Source organism: Amblyraja radiata, chromosome 29, assembly GCF_010909765.2.
Source record: "Amblyraja radiata isolate CabotCenter1 chromosome 29, sAmbRad1.1.pri, whole genome shotgun sequence".
In the NCBI taxonomy this organism is placed as follows: domain Eukaryota; kingdom Metazoa; phylum Chordata; class Chondrichthyes; order Rajiformes; family Rajidae; genus Amblyraja; species Amblyraja radiata.
Window position 1 is genome coordinate 28643669 of NC_045984.1, and position 22412 is coordinate 28666080.

General features: G+C 49.8%; 1 protein-coding gene across 4 annotated transcripts in view; it reads left to right on the plus strand.

Moving 5' to 3' along the window:
• The first annotated feature begins 1647 nt into the window (after nucleotides 1–1647).
• Nucleotides 1648–22412, plus strand: part of LOC116989559 (F-BAR domain only protein 2-like) — an 80582-nt gene continuing 59817 nt past the window's right edge. For all 4 annotated transcript variants that reach the window (XM_033047056.1, XM_033047059.1, XM_033047057.1 and 1 more), the window contains exon 1: nucleotides 1648–1761. In XM_033047056.1, coding sequence (XP_032902947.1) covers nucleotides 1735–1761 — 27 coding nt within the window. In that variant the 5' untranslated portion in view covers nucleotides 1648–1734. The remainder of the gene's footprint in view (nucleotides 1762–22412) is intronic.

The window sequence follows — 22412 nt, forward strand, 5'->3', positions numbered from 1 at the left end:
TTTTTTTTGTTTTAAACCTGCATCTGCAATTCCCTGTGCCTCCAATGTTGAAATCGCCTCTTTATCCGGAGTGAGCATAAACGTTGATGAAATTGCACAGGGTTGCTCGGTTACAGGATTGTCCAAACTCCATAAATATAGATATAGATATATTTACAGATATATATATATATATATCCATTTAAAGAAGTATATATATATCCATTTAAATAAAGAAGGATATATATATATCTGTGTATATATATATCTGTGTATATATATATATATATATATATATATATATATATATCTGTAAATATATCTATATGTATATCTATGGAGTTTGGACAATCCTGTAACCGAGCGACCCTGTGCAATTTCATCAACGTTTCTGCTCACTCCGGATAAAGAGGCGATTTCAACATCTGTATATATATATATATATATCTGTATATATATATACTAGACTAAGTGGGACCCGTTGGGTCCCAGCATCACATGGGAGGGCTGGTCACCAACGCAATATTCCACCTCCCCACCAATTCCAATCTTGCTCGCCAGTGGGGGGGGCTGTCTGTTGCGCTAGTATGGGTGTTGCGGGCCGAAGGTACTGGTTTCCAGAGGGCTAGTATAGACATTGTGGGCCGAATGGATACTTGGGCTGGCATGCGACTGTTGCAACGATTTTAAAAGCCCAGTCAAGGCAAACAATTGGGCTGCAGCCACCTGACACCCAAAATTCACTTTGAAAACTATACTTTTTAAAAAGGCGAGGCAAACAATTGGGCAGCAGCCACTTTACAGCCGCATCGAGGGGACTCACCGTGGAGTAGACATACGTTCAGTGTTATTCGCAGCTCAGAGAGCCGTGACCCTCTCGCTTCCTAGGTCTGGCAGAGACTGAGTGAGGGACAACACTTCCAGGTTTTATAGTCCCTCCCCCCTGCCGCCAGCAGGAGCAGCAGAGAGAATGGCGATTTAAAAAAAAACATTAAAATCTCTCTGATTTTCTATCGATGGGAAAAATCCTCCGGTCCCGGAAGGCGGAGGGGAGCTCTGAGCGAGGTGGCCAAAAATGACGGCCGTAGGTGGCGGCGTTCTCTCGGAAATCGCAGCACAGTGGGCCAAAAGCGGTCAAGATCAGACTTTTAGTAATATAGATATATATATATTAAATATATTAAAGATAGACACAAAATGCTGGAGTAACTCAGCGGGACGGGCAGCATCTGTGGAGAGAAGGGAATGGGTGACGTTGCAGGCCGGGACACCCTTAAAGTGAGAGACTAGTCTAAAGAAGGGTCTCGACCAGAAACGTCACCCATTCCTTCTCTCTAGAGACGCTGCCTGTCCCGCTGAGTTACTCCAGCATTTTGTGTCTACCTTCGATTTAAACCGGCATCTGCAGTTCTTTCCTGCACATGAAACGAGAGAGGCAGGTTTCCGAGACGTGGAAACCTTTTTGAAAGCCAACCAGCATCTACTAATGTGCAGAGCCGACCAATACACACTAGATATTTGCCGGCCGTTCTTAAAACAGGCCAATTGAAATATAGAGAGAGGGTTACTTTCAAGGGTGGGTGGGTGGGTGGGTTCTGTGGCCCGAATGACGGCCTCTGTGTCCAATAGAGACCGGGGTTTGGTGTGGGGAGCTTGATGGACGAGTGTGGAGCCCAATGAAGGCACAGGAGGTGTAGCGAGCGCTGTGTCAGTTTCTTGCAGTGTATCAGTTTTGCTGCGGCTCCCGGGGTCGACATGCAACACTTTGGGGGCAACTTTTGGGTGAGTAATGGGGTTAATGCATGGGGAGGGGGTTAATAACCGGGGAGGGGGGTAGGTGAAGGGGTGAAGCCGGCTCAGCAGAGGGGGGTACTAGCCCCCCGAGTTGTAGCCACAGCAGAGAGAGGAGAAGAGAGGACCGTGCAGAAAGAGGGGCGGCTGTGATCGTGTGTGTGTCGCCCCGCGGTTTCCACATGGAAACCCTCTCCGTTGGGGGACACTGCTGGCTCCATATCGCCCCTCTCTCTGCCCGTCCGGCCTGGGCGACAGCTAGCGAGCGGCACCCAACAAATGCCCGACTGTTCCATGCAACAACAAAAAATGCAAATTAAATGCATCAGAATTTCTTGCAGCCGAGCGTGTGTGAGTCTCCCTCTCTCCGCGTGTGTGTGTGTGTGTGTGCCTCTACATGTCGCTGCCTCTCTCTGCCCCTGTCACCCTCTCTTTAAAGGTGTGTGTGTCTCTTTAACTCTTTGTACACTCGTCTTTCTGTCACCCCCTTTGTGCAGTCGTGTCTCTTTCCCACCTCTGTGCCTTTGACTCTGTATGTGTGTGTGTGTATATATGTGTGTGTGTGTATATATGTGTGTGTGTGTATATGTGCATGTGTGTATACATGCGTGTGTGTGTATATGTACGTGTGTGTACATGTGCGTGTGTACATGTGTGTGTATATATCTCCGTGTGTATATGCGTGTGTATATGCATATATACATCTGTGTACGTGTGTGTGTACATGTGTGTGTTTATGCGCGTGTGTTTATGTGTGTATACATGTGTGTGTGCGTATATATATGTGTGTATATACGCGCGCATGTGTATATATATATATATGCGTGTGTATGTATATATGCGTGTGTATGTATATGCGCGTGTGTGTATATGCGTGTGTGTGTATATGCGTGTGTGTGTATATGCGTGTGTGTATGCGAGTGTGTGTGTATATGCGTGTGTGTGTATTTGCGTGTGTGTGTATATTCGTTTGTGTGTATATGCGTGTGTGTGTATATGCGTGTGTGTGTGTATATGCGTGTGTGTGTAGGTTTGTGTGTGTGTATATGCGTGTGTGTGTATGTGCGTGTGTATATGCGTGTGTGTGCGTGTATGCGCGTGTGTGTGTGTATATGCGTGTGTATGTATATGTGTGTGTGTGTGTATATGTGTGTGAGTGTGTGTGTGCGTGTATATGTGTATATGTGTGTGTGTGCGCGTGTGCGTGTATATGTGTGTGTGTGTGTGTGTGTGCGTGTGTGTGTGTGCGTGTGTGTGTGTATATGTGTATATGTGTGTGTGTCCATATATCTCTACCTGTATGAATCTCCCAATATCGGGTAATTGGAATTTTTGTGCGCTTTATGCAATAAATATTGTGGTGAAATAATGATTTTGTTTTTGCTAAATCTAACGATGAAATATTGGGTTATGTGCTCCTCATATCTTTGGCCACTTCATTTGGAGACGGGGTGGGGGGGGGGGGCTGGGTGGGAGAGGTACGAATTACCGAAGAAGGGCTTCCCGACCCAAAACATGTCCTTTCCTTTCCTGCAAGATGCCTGCCCGCCCTCTGAGTTACTCCAGCATATTTGATCTATCTTCCTCGGAAACAGATCCCATCGGCCTGTCATTTCTGACAATTAGTTCCGTTTCCGGTGATGCTTTCACAATCAAACCCCCCCCACCCTTCAACAAAACCACGCCCCCCCCCCCTCTTTCCAAAAATGTCACCCTAATCATCTCCTCCATCGCCCTCACCCCCTACCTCCATCCCCCCCCTCCTCCGTCCTCCCCCCCCTCCATCCCCCCCCCCATCCTCCATCCACCCCCTCAATTTCATCCCCTCCTCAATCCCCCCCCCCCCCCCCCCCCAGTCGCTTTGCGCTGTCTGGGACATTGTAGGATATTAGCAAGGCTCACAACAATACTCACATCGTGGGCACGTCCAGTTAGATTGGGACGGATCCCTACCATTCCTCTGTCTGCTCGCCATGTTCCTTGAGGACTCTTCCACCCAGAGGATGGTGGCCACAGGGAAGGAGCTGCCAGAGGGAAGAGGCAGGAGCGGAGATGGGTACAAATACAAAATAAATAAATCCCTTGGACAGGTGCAGGGAAGGGAGGTTGGTTTGCGGTATTATGGTCTGGGCTGTGTCCACGATTCTCTGCAATTTCTTCAAGATTCAAGAGAGTTTATTGTCACGTGTCCCAGATCAATGAAATTCTTGCTTTTCTTGCTGTCCTGGCTGGAGCTGTTCCTGAACCCTGCTGCGAGGATGGTTTGGAGGGAGATGGGCCTGGTGGAACTAGCTAGGGTTAGATGACTTGGCCGGCATGGGCGTGCTGGGCCGAAGGGCCTGCTTCTGTGGAAGATAGGCACAAAAATGCTGGAGTAACTCAGGGGGGCAGGCAGCCATCTCTGGAGAAAAGGGAATCGGTGACATTTCGGGTCGGGACCCTTGATCAGACTATTTCTATTTCTGCCCTGGCCTGTGTCTGTGTTGTGTAACTCTGCGACGGCGTCAACGATTCTATGTGTTTGGTGAATAGCAATTGGCAGAGACAGCACCCTCTCCTCACACCAGTGGCCGTTGTGCGTCAGTAACAGATAGAGTTACCTTGTGTCAAACACACTGCATGGGACAATAGTGGCACACATCAAGAGTCTTGTGTGATTTTGCATTCAACAGTATCTGATTATGTTGCTATTGCTTTGTATTCCCCTGAGTTGGGAAGATTAAGGGATGATCTAATTTTGTGATGTTTTCAGGATGATTGAGATTTGATACAATTCGCCTCGGTTTGCAATAACCAACCTGATCTCTCGGTGGCTCAGCACTTCAACTCCCCCTCCCATTCCGAAGCCGACTTTTCTGTCCTGGGCCTCCTCCATGGCCAGAGTGAGTCTCACCGTAAATTGGAGGAGCAGCACCTCGTATTTCGCTTGGGTAGTTTACACCCCAGCGGTATGAACATTGACTTCTCCAATTTCAGGTAGTCCCTGCTTTCTCCTCCCCTTCCCAGCTCTTCCTCAGCCCACTGTCTCCGCCTCTTCCTTTCTTCTTCCCCACCACCCCCACATCAGCCTGAAGAAGGGTCTCGACCCGAAACGTCGCCTATTCCTTCGCTCCATAGATGCTGCCTCACCCGCTGAGTTTCTCCAGCATTTTTGTCCACCTGAGATTTGATACAGAATCTGTTTCTGTTGACTGGGGAATGATGAAGAGGAAAGGGCAACGTTGAACTGTGGCCAAGATGTTTGGGGTGATGTAAGGAAGCAAGTCCTTGCACAGAGCATTGGAATGGAGGAACCCCTCCCTAAAGTAGCCGCTGAAGCTGTTTTTAGTTTAATTTTGAGATACGGCGTGGAAACAGGCCCTTCGGCCCACCGGGTCCGTGCCGACCTGCGATCCCCGCACATTAACAATATCCTACACACACTAGGGACATTTGTTACATTTACACCAAGCCAATTAACCTACAAACCTGAACGTCTTTGGAGTGTGGGAGGAAATCGAAGATCCCGGAGACAACCCACGCTGGTCACGGGGAGAACGTGCAAACTCTGTACAGACAGCACCCGTAGTCGGGATCGAACCCAGTTCTCTGGCGCTGCATTTTCTGTGAGGCAGCAACTCTACCGCTGTACGCGCCACCGTGAACGCCCATGTTTACTTCCATTCATTGGTCCTGAGTACCGTCTAGATCTCTCATTCCCCTTTACCCTGACTCTCAGTCTGAAGAAGGGTCTCGGCACAAAACGTCACCTGGTCCTTCTCGCCAGAGACACTGCCTGACCCACTGAGTTACTCCAGCCTTTTGTGTCTGTTTTCAGTTCAAAGCTGCGTCTGCAGTTTCTCCCTACACATTAGGTATCCAGTCAGCGGGAAGACTATACATGATCACAATCATTTATTTCAAGGGGGCTCGTATACAAAAACAGGGATGTAATGCTGAGGCTCTAGAAGGCGCTGGTCAGGCCGTATTTGGAATATTGTGAGCAGTTTTGGGCCCCCATATCTGAGGAAGGATGTGTTGGCTCTGGAGAGGGGCCAGAGGAGGTTTACAAGAATGATCCCAGGAATGAGTGGGTTAACCTATGATGAGCATTTGACCGCACTGGGCCTGCACTCACTGGAGTTTAGAAGAATGAGCGGGGAACATCATTGAAACGTACAGAATAGTGAAAGGCTTGGATAGAGTGGATGTGGAGAGGATGTTTCCACTAGTTGGAGAGTCTCGGACTAGAGGTGTCAGCCTCGGAATGAAAGGTCGTTCTTTTAGGAAGGAGATGAGAAGAAATCTCTTTAATCAGAGGGTGGTGAATCTGTGGAATTCTTTGCCACAGAAGGCTTTGGAGGCCAAGTCAGTGGATATTTTTAAGGCAGAGACAGATGGTACTGGTTAGTACTGGTATCAGAGATTATGGAGAGAAGTCAGGAGAATGGGGTTAAGAGGGAGAGATAGATCAGCCATGATTGAATGGCGGAGTAGACTTGATGGGCTGAATGGCCTAATTCTGCTCCTATCTCTTATGACCTTATGACCTAATCAAACCACCCACAGTGTACAGATACAGGATAAAGGGAATAACGTTTGGTGCAAGGTAAAGTCCGATTTAAAGATAGTCCGAGGGTCTCCAATGACGTAGATGTTAGCTCAGATGTTCTCTAGTTGGTGATGGGATTATTCATCTGTTGCCTGATAACAGCTGGAAAGAAATTGTCCCTGAATCTGGATGTGTGGGTTTCATAATCACAATCACTGTATTAGCCAAGTATGTTTTGCAACATACGAGGAATTTCATTTTGCCACACAGTCGTCATACCAATAAAAACCAACAGAACACACAAAACACATTTTACCAGAAACATCCACCACAGTGACTCCTCCACAATCTCTTCCCTTCCTTGTTCTCCAGCGATCGGGGGGCCTCGATCCTTCCGTTGACGGGACGATCTTGACTCTCAGAGCCGGCGGCGTTTGAGCCCTCCGCGTCGGGCCGATCAAGCTCCACCATCGGGGGGGAAGAATACCACCCTTCTGTACATCTTGCCTGATGGGGAGAGGGGAGAGGAGGGAGTGGCCGGGGTGCGACTCGTCCTTGGTTATGCTGCTGGCCTTGCCGGGGCAGCGTGAGGTGTAGATGGAGTCAATGTGTGTGAGTGATTGGTGGTGGTCGGAGGGGCCGTAGGCGCAGATTGGCAGCCACGCTTCCGTCAGTCTGCCCCAGGGCAGCTGTGGCTACAGAAGTAACTTACCACCACCGAGTGTGACTGAGGAGTGAATGAATAATGCGATGTAAAGCGCCTTGAGTATTAGAAAGGCGCTATATAAATCCCATCCATTATTATTATTATTAATGGAAGGGAGGTTGGTTTGCGGTGATGGTCCGGGCTGCTGCGTCCGCAACTCTCGGCAATTCCTTGCGGTCTGGGATGGAGCTGTTCCCAAACCGAGCTGCGATGCCTCTCTCTACGGCGCATCTGTAGAAGTTGGTGAGAGGTGTAGGGGGACATGCCGAACTTCCTGCGCTTCCAAAGCCTTGTTGTTGGTTTCTTGGTCATTGTTTCGGTGGGGAAGGGGGGGGGGGGGGGGGGGAGGGAGGGTGGGGGGGCTTGGTGGAAAATCTTGATTTTTGTTAGATGAAGATTTCTGTATGTGTCACAGAAACAAGTGAGGCATTGAAATTAAGATCAAAGTGAAAGGTAGCACTACGGAATGTCCTTCTGTAGACTCGGGTATAGGGTTCACTGTTTGCAAAGTGAACCACAGGGGCATCTTTGAAAAGTACCATAGCTGACAGCTGGCCTGGAAGATGCTGTGGTGTAAAGGATTCCTCTTTAACACAGAATCTATGTCTGGTTTCAGAGGTTCCCTGCCAGAGAGCTGTCACCTCTTGTACCCTACGCAGCATGCAAAGTGCTGGAGTAACTCATCGGATCAGGCAGCATTTCTGGATAGGTGACGTTTCGGGTCGAAAGGTCGCCTATGAGTCTGAAGAAAGGTCTTGATCCAAAACGAAGCCCTTCTGTATCCTCCAAAGATGCTGCCTGACGTTAGACATTAGAGATACAGTGTGGGGAACAGGCCCGTCGCCCCACCGCGTCCGCGCCGACCAGCGATCACCCCGTACACTTGCGCTATCCTACACACTAGGGACAATTTACAATTTTATCAAAGCCAATTAACCTACAAAATCTGCATGTCTCTGGGATGTGGGAGGAAACTGGAGCATCCGGGGAAAACCCACGCGGTCACAGGGAGAACGTGGAGACTGCGTACAGACAGCACCCGTAGTCAGGATCGAACCCGGGTCTCCGGTGCTGTGAGGCACCAACTCTACCGCTGCGCCACCCCTTGTGCTGACCCGTGGAGTTACTCCAGCACTTTGAGTTCTAGGCAAGATTGCAGGACCCTGCCTGTCTGTGCAGCCCCTCACTCAGCTTCAGATGGGGGGGGGGGGGGGGGGGGGATCAACTCTCCCCAGCTCGGCTCAAGGCCACTCCCTCTTCTCCCCTCTCCCATCGGGCAAGGCGTGGAGAAGTGTGAAAACGCACACCTCCAGATTCAGGGACCGTTTCTTCCCAGCTGTTATCAGACAACCGAACCATCCCACCACAACCAGAGAGCAGTGCTGAACTACTGTCCTCCTCTTTGGTGACCCTCAGACTATCCTTGATCGGACTTTGCTGGCTTTACTTTGCACTAAACGTTATTCCCTCATCATGTATCTGTACACTGTGGTTGGATCGATTGTAATCATGTATAGTCTTCCCGCTGACTGGTTAGCACGCAACAAAAGCTTTTCACTGTACCTCGGTACACGTGACAATAAACTCCACATTGTAATTGGGCTTTAACCCCAATCCCTCATGCATTCCCCATCAAACAAGCCAAGCTCGCAGCACGAGAGCTTATCAGATATTATTCAGTGTCGCAGCGGTCGAGTTGCTGACTTTCAGCGCCAGAGACCTGGGTTCCATCTTGGCTCCTGGTAACTTGCTTGTACGTTCTCCCCGTGACTTGCGTGGGATTTTCACCTGGATCTCCGGTTTCCTCCCACGCTCCAAATACCTACAGGTCTGTAGGCCTATTGGCTTGGTTCAATTGTAAATTGTCCCCTTGCGTGTGTAGAATAGCGTTAGTGTGCGGGGATCGCTGGTCGGCGCGGACTCGGTGGGCTGAAGGGCCTGTTTCCCTGCTGTACCTGTAAACTAAACAAGTTCTCCGAGAGTCTCGGACGATGGATTTGGTGAGATAGTCCGACTCGTATGTCTGTCAGGAGTTTCCATCTGCCTAAATGTTCATTTCCCCCATCACCAGCAGTTCCTCCATCACAGCATCTGCTGTTGACAAAATGCCTTTTAATTTAATAAATGTATGGAAGTTGGCAAGGCATGTTGTGGAAGACATTGATAAGACCACATTTGGAGTAGTGTGTTCAGATTTGGTCACCCTGTTATTGGGAAGATGTCAAGTTGGGGCAGGTTTACGAGGATGTTGCCTGGACTCGAGGGCCTGAGCTACAGAGACAGGTTGGGCAGGCTCGGACATTATTCCTTGGAACGCAGGAGGATGAGTAAGTAAGTAAGTTTATTGGCCAAGTATTCACATACAAGGAATTTGCCTTGGCGCTCGGCCCACAAGTAACAACATGACATACAGTGACAGTTACCAATGACTCAGAAAACACTAAACATTCATAATAATAAGACATTAATGATAAAACACCATTGATCAAGCATGTGAACCAACACAATACCAGATCACAGGGAGGCTACAGATTTTTGGCTGTTGAGGGGTGATCTGCTGATGAATGAGGGGAGGAGGGGTGCAGAAGACGAAGGGTCCCAGCCGGAAACGTCACCCAGCCCAGCGATGCTGTCTGACCCGCTGAGTTTGTGTCTATCCCTGGTTTAAACCAACATCTGCAGTTCCTTCCTCCCCATCCCACACAAAGCTACAGGTAGCGGGGGTCTCTGATTGAAACTCCCGACCGGCAGTGAGAGACGACTCCAGGGATGTTGGCCTGAGGTACGAAGTGAATCTGGGATCAAGTCCGGGTAGACACAAAAATGCTGGAGTAACTCAGCGGAACAGGCAGCATCTCTGGAGAGGAGGAACGGGTGACGTTTCGGGGTCGAGACCTTTCCTCAGACTGAGAGTCAGGGGAGAAGGAGACTAGAGATATGGAAGGGTGAGGTGTGAAAAGGACAGATCAAAGCAGACGATGCTCAAGGAGAATGTAGGACGGTTCATTGCTGGCTGTGAGGGGGAGGTGACAAGGAGGCGTACACAACTAGAAACATTAAGGGAAAGAGGAGGAGATGAGTTGTAACTGAATAGGCTAACGAAGCTCTGGGAAACGGAACAGTCTCCTCCCTTCCCCGTCTTTTGCGACCTTTAATGCACCAAATAGAATGGAATGAACCCGGCAGCCTGAATAATTCAGTGTTCTCCTAACTCTATGCATAAACCAAACGCGCATGTAATTAATAGAATGGAAATGGAACTCCTAGAAGTAACGAGCGCGGCGCTGGCGTGTTGAATGATTACAGGCACCGCTCCCTGTGCACCTGCCCTCATTTCCTTCAATATTCCTGCATCCATTCTGCTGGGCCCCGTTCCCCAGAGACTGCACATAATCACAGCCAGTGTGTGGAGAGGATGTGCCGGCCCAAACACAGGGCTGGCTGCCAGCCACTTCCTGCATGTTTCCACCTCTTGTCCGATTCTCTTTTCCATCTTTTCTGGTTTTCTCCACAAAAGAGAAAGGTTTTCCCCGCCTCTCCAAACTTCTCTCACAAAATCGTGTGTGTGAGCGCGTGTCTGTGTGTGCATCTCTGTCTCTGTTTGTGTCTATCTGTGTTTCTCTGTTTGTTTCAATCTATCTGTCTGTCTGTGTCTCTGTGTCCGTGTCTGTGTCTGTGTCCGTGTCTCTGTCCATGTCTCTGTCTCTGTCTGTCTGTGTGTCTGTCTCTGTCTATCTGTGTGTCTGTGTTTGTTTCTATCTATCTGTCTGTCTCTGGCTGTGTCTGTGTCTATCTGTGTGTCTGTGTCTTTCTGTGTGTGTCTGTGTCTATCTATGTGTCTGTGTCTGTCTGTGTGTCTGTGTCTGTGTCTATCTGTGTGTGTCTGTGTCTGTCTGTGTCTGTGTCTATCTGTGTGTGTGTGTCTGTGTCTATCTGTGTGTGTCTGTGTCTGTCTGTGTGTCTGTGTCTGTGTCTATCTGTGTGTGTCTGTCTGTCTGTGTCTGTCTGTGTCTGTGTCTATCTGTGTGTGTGTGTCTGTGTCTATCTGTGTGTCTGTGTCTGTGTCTATCTGTGTGTGTGTGTCTGTGTCTATCTGTGTGTCTGTGTCTGTGTCTATCTGTGTGTGTGTGTCTGTGTCTATCTGTGTGTCTGTCTGTGTGTGTCTGTGTCTGTCTGTGTGTGTCTGTGTCTATCTGTGTGTGTCTGTGTCTATCTGTGTGTCTGTGTCTGTGTCCGTGACTCTCTCAAGATATGATCAGCCATGATCACATTGAATGGCTCGAAGGGCCGAATGGCCTACTCCTGCACCTATTGTCTATTGACACTACTCTGTGTTACTACAAAGATCAAGAAGACGCAAGCATTTTTGTAGTGTCTATCATTTTAGTTTGATTTTTGTAGTGTCCTCCTTACCTGTCAAAGACCAGTCTTTCTGAACAGTTCACCTTGTAGCATTGGGAGGGCTGGCAGGCCGGCTGGCAGGTCCCTGAGCAGAAATACATACCTCCCACCACTCTGCAGTACAGATATCCTCTTCCAGCCTTGTCGGTGGGTTTCCACAGGAACGCTTGCCCCATCGTCTTATTCCTAAGCAGCGGCGATCTTATTTTTTAATAAAATATATACCTTTCAAAGTTGGAACATCTTGAATGCTCCTCGAGTGATACAGCGTGGAAACGGGTCCTTCGGCCCAACTTGCCCACACCGGCCAACATGCCCCATCTACACTAGTCCCACCCGCCTGCGTTTGGCCCATATCCCTCCAAATCTGTCCTATCCACGTACAGACTAAACGTCTCTCTTAACTGATGCGATAGTGCATCTTGTTTGAGAAGGAACTGCAGATGCTGGAAAAATCGAAGGTTGGACAAAAATGCTGGAGAAACTCAGCGGGTGAGGCAGCATCTGTGGAGCGCAGGAATAGGCGACGTTTCGGGTCGAGACCCTTCGTCGAAGGAATAGGTGACGTTTCGGGTCGAGACCCTTCGTCGAAGGAATAGGTGACGTTTCGGGTCGAGACCCTTCGAAGAAGGAATAGGTGACGTTTCGGGTCGAGACCCTTCGAAGAAGGAATAGGTGATGTTTCGGATCGAGACCCTTCTTCGAAGGGTCTCGACCCGAAACGTCACCTATTCCTTCACTCCACAGATGCTGCCTCACCCGCTGAGTTTCTCCAGCATTTTTGTCTACCTGCGCTAGTGCATCTTTGCATTTTTGCCATGTTGCGTTTCAATGTTAGAATGTTTATTCACGAGCGCTCACTATCCAAAGACGGCGGCGCAGCGGTAGAGTTGCTGCCTCACAGCGCCAGAGACACCCTGACCACGGGTGCTGTCCGTGCGGAGTTTGCACGTTCTCCCCGTGACCTGCGTGGGTTTTCTCCGGGTGCTTCCGTTTCCTCCCACACTCCAAGGACGTACAGGTTTGTAGGTTCATTGGCTTTGGTAAAAATTGTAAATTGTCCCCGTTGTGTAGGTTAGTGCTAGTGTACACGGGGTCGCTGGTCGGCACGGACTCGGTGGGCCGAAGAGCCTGTCTCCACGCTGTATCTCTAAACTGAACTAATTATCAACAGGACTGTCAATAGTTCACGGACAAGTTTCACGGGCCACAGTTTAAGAATAAGGAGTAAGCCATTTAGAACGGAGACGAGGAAACACTTTTTCTCACAGAGAGTGGTGAGTCTGTGGAATTCTCTGCCTCAGAGGGCGGTGGAGGCAGGTTCTCTGGATGGTTTCAAGAGAGAGCGAGATAGGGCTCTTAAAAATAGTGGAGTCAGGGGATATGGGGAGAAGGGAGGAACAGGGTACTGATCGGGGATGATCAGCCATGATCACATTGAATGGCGGTGCTGGCTCGAAGGGCCGAATGGCCTACTCCTGCAGCTATTGTCTATTGTCTAAGACTGCAATGCCTGTAGTCCCGTGCATGTAATGGCAGAAGTCTTGAGCATAAACATTAGTTCCTTTCCCAACTGCATGGGAGGTCAGAATCATGGCAGTTCCTTTCCTATGGCTTATTTACAAGAGCAATCTGCACAATTTAGGCCAGAGAAGGCAGAAAAATGACCATTGATTTCAGTAGAGGAGAACGGCCCTGTGGAACCAAAATAGGGAGAGTCTAAATTAGAATTGTGAAACTGATTTGGTTCTATATAAATGCTATCAGTAACATTAAGTTCTGTACATCCAGCAAGTGCTATTTCTGCTCTGGTACGGTTTGGTGGGTGCGTGTCGAGGGAGCCTTGCTCTCTGTAGTCATGTGAGTTGATCCATTTCCTGATTAGATAACCCTCCTCTAGATATTATAAACATAAAAAGGAAAATGTGTTCACTTGAACTCTTGAACTCTTGAGAGTTGAACCTAATCAGTTACGAGCCGCTGCGATAAAATGTGAAGGAAGTCCATGAGTTCTGCATGAGTTCAGAGTCTGAAGAAGGGTCTCACCCCGAAACCTCACCCATTCTCTGGAATTCTCTGCCTCAGAGGGCGGTGGAGGTGGGTTCTCTGGATACTTTCAAGAGAGAGCTAGATAGGGCTCTTAAAGAAAGTCAGGGGATATGGGGAGAAGGCAGGAATGGGGATGATCAGCCATGATCACATTGAATGGCGGTGCTGGCTCGAAGGGCCGAATGGACTACTCCTGCACCTATTGTCTATTGTCATTCCTTCTCTCCAGAGATGCTGCCCGTCCCGCTGAGTTACTCCAGCTTTTTGTGTCTATCCTCGCATTAAAATGTGAAACGTTTCATTAGGCGATTGTTAGGTAGGGCTAATCTATGCAAGCCAGAGCGATTCCGAGAATGGTTAGAGTCGCGGAGTGATACAGTGTGGAAACAGGCCTAACCTGCCCACACCGACCAACATGTCCCAGCTACACTAGGCCCACCTGCCTGCGTTTGGCCCATATCCCTCCAAACCTGTCCTATCCATGTACCTGTCTAACTGTTTAAGTACTGAATGCATAGAAACAGCCTACTGAGTCCCAGGTTTTGATGCCATTTTCAAAGTCCCAGCTGCTGCTGGCCACTTAAAGGACCGTTGCAGCCGTAGCCATGATCTATAGAGTGGTAGAGTTGCTGCCTTACATATAAGATTTGGAACATATGGTTTGAAACATATAAGATTGTTAAGGGCTTGGACACGCTAGAGGCAGGAAACAGGTTCCCGATGTTGGGGGAGTCCAGAACCAGGGGCCACAGTTTAAGAATAAGGAGTGAGCCATTTAGAACGGAGACGAGGAAACACTTTTTCTCACAGAGAGTGGTGAGTCTGTGGAATTCTCTGACTCAGAGGGCAGTGGAGGCAGGTTCTCTGGATGCTTTCAAGAGAGAGCTAGATAGGGCTCTTAAAAATAGCGGAGTCAGGGGATATGGGGAGAAGGCAGGAACGGGGTACTGATTGGGGATGATCAGCCATGATCACATTGAATGGCGGTGCTGGCTCGAAGAGCCAAATGGCCTACTCCTGCACCTATTGTCTATTGTCTTACAGCACCAGGGACCCAGGTTCGATCCTGACCATGGGTGATGTCTGTATGGAGTTTGTACGTTCTCCCTGTGAGCTGCGTGGGTTTGCCTCTGGTGCTCCAGTATCCTCCCACATCCCAAAGACGTGTAGGTTTGTGGGTTAATTGGCTTCTGTAAATTGTCCCTAGCGTGTAGGATAGTGCGAGTGTACGGGCTGATCGCTAGTCGGCGTGGACTCGCTGGGCCGAGGGGCCTGTTTACTCATTGTATCTCCAAAGTCTAAAGAGCAACTGAGGTTTGTGGTAGTTATTGATGCTGAGTTGGTTTAAGGATTGGCTTAGCAGCTCAGGAAATGGAAGGGGAAGCGGTGACTTACACAGTAATATATCACCCGCCCGCCTTACCTGTTCACATGCTCCACATCCTGTTTCATGTTACTTTCCTCTTCGTCTAACCCTCTCTCTTGCCTGTGTGCCCTGGGGCCTGAGCTGAGTAGGATACTGACTAAAATATCAACACTAATCCCTTTGTATTTCCATCTGAAGATAGACACAAAAAGATGGAGTAACTCAGCGGGACAGGCAGCATTCTCTTGAGAGAAGGAACGGATGACGTGTCGGGTCAAGACCCTTCTTCAGATTGGAGGGATATGGGCCAAACGCGGGCAGGTAGCGTTAGGATTAGTGTAGATGGGACATGTTGGCCGGTGTGGGCAAGTTGGGCCGAAGGGCCTGTTTTCATGCTGTATCTCTATGACTCTCAGTCTGAAGAAGTGTCTCGACCCGAAATGTCACCTATTCCGTTTCTCTAGAGACGCTGCCTGACTCACTGAGTTATGGGCCTGTCCCACTTGGGCGACTTTTTAGGCAACTACAGGAGACTGTGCGGTCGCTGGTGATTGCCGGGGTGTCGCCTGTATGGTCGTGAGTAGTCTTCTCAGTCGCCCAAAGAGTCGTAGCGTCTTTCTGGTGGCCGAAATTTTTTCAACATGTTGAAACATTTTTGGCGACAGTGGCGACCTTGGGTTTGATGCCAAATGTACGTAGCTTGACGTCGGTGCTGTCGTAGGTTGTCGCCAGGTTAATGCGCTGACATCGGTGAATCTCAATGTTGTATTCATCGGCAGTCGCCTAAGTGGGAGAGGCCCATTAATCCAGCATCATTTTGTGACTATCTTCGGTGTAAACCAGCATCTGCAGTGCTTTCCAACACCTGTATTCCCATCTGTGTCTCTTTAATCTAGTACTATGTTAAAGGCACAGATCCCGTAGAAATACACATCAGTGTTGGTGCCTGGAGTGGTGTTTACGAAGGCCTGTGGGACGAGAAACATAATTAGATCGTCCTTCCTCCAACAAGTATTCCCCTCAAGGAACAAAGCCGTGTGTAAAGCTACACAGGAGGCCACTTGACTCCATTGTACTCGAGTCAGAACTTAAGTCTGCTCCCGTGAATTAGAGCTGCTCCCTGCTCTTTCCCCGCTGGCCTGCAAATCTTTTATTTTCTCTTTCCTCCAGGCGATCTAATTTAAGTTTAGTTCAGTTCAGAGATACAGCGCGGAAAACAGGCCCTTCGGCCCACCGGGTCTGTGCCGACCAGAGACCACCCCGTATACTAACACTATCCTGCACACACTCGGGGAAAATGTACAATTTTTTACCAAAGCTAATTACCCTATAAACCTGCACGTCTTTGGAGTGTGGGAGGAAGCCGGAGCAACCCGGAGAAAACCCACGCGGTCACGGGGAGAACGTACAAACTCCATACGGACTGCGCCCGTGGTCAGGATTAAACCCGGGTCTCTGGCGCTGTGAGGCAGCAACTCTACCGCTGCACCACCGTGCCACCCTACACATGACAATAAACTAAACAAAATCTACTTCAAACACTCTGGGCTGAGGTTCGATTAGCAACTTCATGCACAGATGGCTTGCAAACAAAAACGAGCTGTTTGTGAGAAAGCTGTGGTTTCGTCGGCACCAGGATTGACACCGTAATCCTGTCCACACTCACTTGGCAATTCGGGGTTAAAATGAGGATTTCAAAGTCTGTTTGAGAAATTATTTTTTTTGTTGCGGGTGGGGGTGGGGGGGGGGAGGGGGGATGGGGAGGGAGGGAGAGATAACGAGATGGTGTGGGGGTGTTCGGGAGCGACGGCAGCTGAGACGGACCGGGGAATAAAGAGACACTTGTCTTGCACCTGCTGTTCTTGGAACCGTTACAACTCACTTCTTGCATCCAATTTGAGATCGTTGCTTGCTTCAAACTGTCTGACATCATCAAATATTGTACTTCATTGGACAAATCGCCGTGATAGTTAACTCATTCAGGGACCATACAATGGCGCTACGCACTTGGTGAATCTTCCTCTGCGCATACACAGAGTCATCGGGTCTTAAGGGCCTGTCCCACCTGGGCGTAATTTGCGCGTCATTTACCGGACATAATTTACGTGTCACGACGCGCACGTGATGCGCGCACGGTGTGCGTGGTGACGTAGGCCGTGGCACGCGGTCGCCCCAGGATTTTGGGATTCACAAAATCTTTGCGCGCCACCTGCCCAACTTGCCCACACCGGCCAACATGTCCCATGTACACTAGTCCCACCTGCCTGTGTTTGGCCCATATCCCTCCAAACCTGCCCCTATCCATGTACCTGTCCAAATGTTTTTTTAGCATTGTGATACTAACTGCCTCAACTACCTCCTCTGGCAGCTCGTTCCATACACCCACCACCCTTTGTGTGAAAAAGTTACCCCTCAGATTCCCATTAAATCTTTCCCCCCTCATCTTAATCCCATATCCTCTGCTTTGCGATTCCTCTATTATGGGCTAGAGACTCTGTGCGTCTATCCGATCTATTCCTCTCATGATTTTATACACCTCTATAAGATCACCCCTCATCCTCCTGCGCTCCAAGGAATAGAGTCCCAGCCTGCTCAACCTCTCCCTATAGCTCAGGCCCTCAAGACCTGGCAACATCCTGGTAAATCTTCACTGCACCCTTTCCAGCTTGACAATATCCTATAACATGGTGCCCAGAACTGGACACAATACTCTAAATGTGGCCTCACCAACGTCTTGTACAACTGCAACATGACCTCACAACTTCTATCCACTGGGATGTGGGACACTCTCATGGACAATTAGTTTAGTTTAAATTAAGAAATGCAGTGTGAAAACAGGCCCTTCGGCCCACTGAGTCCATGCCGACCAGCGATCCCCGCACATTTACACAATCCTAAAACGATGGGCCCGATTGCACCATTATGGGACAGAAGAAGGGTGTTTACTGAGTCTGACGAAGGGTCCCGACTCGAAACGTCACCCGTCCTTTTTCTCCAGAGATGCTGCCTGACCCGCCGAGTAATGCCCCTGTCCCACTTAGGAAACCTGAACGGAAACCTCTGGAGACTTTGCGCCCCGCCCAAGGTCTCCGTGCGGTTCCCGCAGGTTTTTGTCAGCCTCCCTACCTGCTTCCACTACCTGCAACCTCCGGCAACCACCTGCAACCTCCGGGAACCGCACGGAAACCTTGGGTGGGGCGCAAAGTCTCCAGAGGTTTCCGTTCAGGTTTCCTAAGTGGGACAGGGGCATAACTCCACCACTTTGTGTGTGTGTGTCGGACGGGTGTTTGTGATGGCTGCCTCTCCTGCTGCTAACGGACTTTGAACGGGGTTTGTGCTCTCTTCCACATGCCGCTGTTTAACGTTACATGGGCCTTTGCATCCACTTGGATAAGGCCGGTTGCTGGGCAACCGTGTTGCTTGGCAGCCAGGCCTGGTAGAATGACAGCGTTGTGCTGGGTCATGTTGGCCCTCCCCACTCCAGCACATTGCCCCTCTCTCACTGGCCTGCAACCCCATGCAGTACAATGAGGGTCTGTGTTACTGACTGCGGCCCTCCTTCCTTGTCTGTCCCTCCTTCTAGGAACTGACTGCCTTTTTGTAGAATGTGCTTCCTCTACCACTGACATGGGATGGGATGGTCAAAAATATTCGGGCTAACGGAAGCAAATCTGACTCTTCCCCCTCCCTCTTCCCACCTCTCTCTGTCATGTGACAGGAGCAGAATTAGGCCATTTGGCCCATCAAGTCTACTCCGCCATTCAATCATGGCTGATCTACAGCATCTCTCCCACCTAACCCCATTCTCCTGCCTTCTCCCCGTAACTTCTGACACCCGTACTAATCAAGAGACCCACCTGTCATTGCGCGTCTCGACCCGAAATGTCCCCCATTCCGTTCCTCCAGAGATGCTGCCTGACCCGCTGAGTTACTCCAGCACTCGGTGACTCTCGGTCCGGGCAACACTTCAAGTGAATGTGGCAAGTTGCAAAAAAGCAGCAGAGGTTTCCCTATCTCCTCTCTGATTCCTGTATAGACTTGTTGTTCACAAGAGTCATGTTTCCAGCATGGAAACAGGCCCCTTTGGCCCACCTTACCCACACCGACCAACATGCCCCATTCATCCCTAAAACCCTGCCACTGCTACTCTGCACCTCAATGCCGTTTCTCAATTAACCACAGCCACCTCTACTCTCACATCCTTATAGTTTAGCTTAGTTTGGGGATACAGTGCGGAAACAGGCCCATTGGCCCACCGAGGCCGCACCAACCAGCGATCCCCGTATACACACACACACACACACACACACACACACACACACACACACACACACACACACACACGACACACACACACACACACACACACACACACACACACACACACACACACACACACACGACACACACACACACACACACACACACACACACACACACACACACACACACACACGACACACACACACACACACACACACACACACACACACACACACACACGACACACACACACACGCACGCACGCACGCACGCACGCACGCACGCACGCACACACACACACACACACACACACACACACGCACGCACGCACACACACACACACACACACACGCACACACACACACTAGGAACAATTTAAAATGTTACTGAAGGACAATTAACCGACAAACCTGCAGGTCTTTGGAAGGTAGGAGGAAGCCCGCAGCACCCGGAGAAAACCCACACGGTCACAGGGAGAACGTACAAACTCTGTACAGACAGCACCGGCAGTCAGGATCGAACCCTGAACTATGGCGCCGTAAGGCAGCAGCTCTACCATTGTGCCACAGTGCAGCCCAGGAAATGTATAATATTTTTAAAGCAAATTTGATTTGACTAGATTTGTATGCAAGTTAATTTCCCAATTATTATTCTCTTGCGCCTGTTTCGTGCCACACCCACTGGTGTTTTGTGCCCAATGCTGGTACAAGTTGATCCCAGGTCCACATCCTGATCTGTCAAGTCAAGATAAGCTTAATTCTCTCATCTACAACCGTCTCCCTTATTAATGGCAATGTTTATGCATTAGAGGAGATGGCCTTCAATTGGAGGTTAGTTAGAGGGCAGCACAGCGGTAGAGTTGCTGCCTTATGTCCCTGTCCCACTTAGGAAACCTGAACGGAAACCTCTGGAGACTTTGCGCCCTACCCAAGGTTTCCGTGCGGTTCCCGGAGGTTGCAGGCGGTTGCTGGAGGTTGCGGGTAGTGGAAGCAGGTAGGGAGACTGACAAAAACCTCCGGGAACCGCACGGAAACCTTGGGTGGGGCGCAAAGTCTCCAGAGGTTTCCGTTCAGGTTTCCTAAGTGGGACAGGGGCATTACAGTGAATGCAGCGCCAGAGACCCAGGTTCCATCCTGACCATGGGGGCTGTCTGTGCATAGATTGTACATTCGCCCCATGACCAGCGGTGGGTCTCCTCCCACACTCGTACAGGTTTGTAGGCTATTGGCTTGGTATCAACGTACACTTGCCCCGAGTGTGTGTAGGATAGTGTTTAAGAAAGAACTGCAGATGCTGGAAAAATCGAAGGCAGACAAAAATGCTGGAGAAGCTCAGCGGGTGAGGCAGCATCTATGGAGCGAAGGAATAGGTGACGTTCGGGTTCTGAAGAAGGGTCTCGACCCGAAACGTCACCTATTCCTTCGCTCCATAGATGCTGCCTCACCCGCTGAGTTTCTCCAGCATTTTTGTCTACCTGCGGGATAGTGTTAATGTGTGGGGATCACTGGTCGGCGCGGACCCCGGTCCTGCCTTCTCCCCATATCCCCCGACTCCGCTATCTTTAAGAGCCCTATCTAGCTCTCTTGAAAGTATCCAAAGAACCTTCCTCCACCGCCCTCTGAGGCAGAGAATTCCACACACTCACAACTCTCTGGGTGAAAAAGTGTTTCCTCATCTCCGTTCTAAAGGGCTTACCCATTATTCTTCAACTGTGGCCCCTGGTTCTGGACTCCCCCAACATCGGGAACATGTTTCCTGCCTCTAGTGTGTCCAAACCCGTAATAATCTTGCATGTTTCAATAAGATACCCTCTCATCCTTCTCATCCTTGGGTTGAGAAGGAAGAGAGGAACCCCAAGGAACGACAGATGCTGGTTTGTAGAAAAACGCAGAGTGCTGGAGTAACGTGGCAGGTCAGGCATCATGTCTAGGGAAGGTTTCAGGTGAGGACCCCTCTCTTCAGATCCTAAACGCTACCCATCCCTGTTCTCCAGCGATGCTGCCTGACCCGTTGAGCTATTCCCCTGTCCCACTTAGGAAACCTGAACAGGAAACCTCTGGAGACTTTGCGCCCCACCCAAGGTTTCCGCGCGGTTCCTGGAGGTTTGCCGGAGGTTGCAGGTAGTGGAAGCAGGTAGGGAGACTGGCAAAAACCCTCTGGGAACCGCACGGAAACCTTGGGCGGGGCGCAAAGTCTCCAGAGGTTTCCGTTCAGGTTTCCCAAGTGGGACAGGGGCATTAACTCCAGTGCTTTGTGTGAGATTTTGGCATGGGTTGGAAGCGTCTGGTTGGAGTTTAAACCGGGCGGAGGCCGAGCCATGGGCATCGCGGTGGGGATGGACTTGGGCTGGAGATGACCAGGTCCCGTGGCCTGATCTTTCTCTCTCTCTCTCTCTCTGGAGGCACCCTTCATTTGTCCGTCTCCGTGGCTGCCGTTTCCATGTATGGTCCTCATTAAATGTTGATGACGGATTGAATGGCACCAGCATCTTAACTATCAGCGGCTCACTTTACACGCTCTTGATTAATTGATGAAAGAGGAGAAGAAAATCCACGCGCAGTGGCGTGGAGACAGGCCAGTGTTTACATCTCGTGATCCCCCAGCCCATCCTCCCACTGACTGTAATCCTCTCATCGAGACATCAAGCCTCATCTCCGGCCACCTAACCTTCCCGTCCCGAAGTAATCCTTCTTGCCCCTCCCCCTATCTAGTATCTCACTCACCCACCTACTATGTTTATGAACATAGACATAGAAACATAGAAAATAGGTACAGGAGTAGAGGCCATTCGGAACCTTCGAGCCTGCACCGCCATTCAATATGATCATGGCTGATCGTCCAACTCAGTATCTTGTACCTGCCCTCTCTCCATGCCCCCCTGATCCCTTTAGCCACATTTAACTCCCTCTTAAATATAGCCAAATGAACTGGCCTCAACTGCCTTCTGTGGCAGAGAATTCCAGAGATTCACCACTCTCTGTGTGAAAAATGTTTTCCTCATCTCGGTCCTAAAAGATTTCCCCCTTATCCTTAAAAGAAGGTTCGCAAAAAAATGCTGGAGAAACTCAGCGGGTGCAGCAGCATCTTTGGAGCGAAGGAAATAGGCAACGTTTTGGGCCGAAACCCTTTGGTTTTCGACCCGAAACGTTGCCTATTTCCTTTGGGTTTCGGCCCGAAACGTTGCCCATTTCCTTTGCTCCATAGATGCTGCTGCACCCGCTGAGTTTCTCCAGCATTTCTTTGTGTACCTTCGATTTTCCAGCATCTGCAGTTCCTTCTTAAATACTATGTTTATGAGTTGAGTTTATTGTCCCGTGTACCGAGGT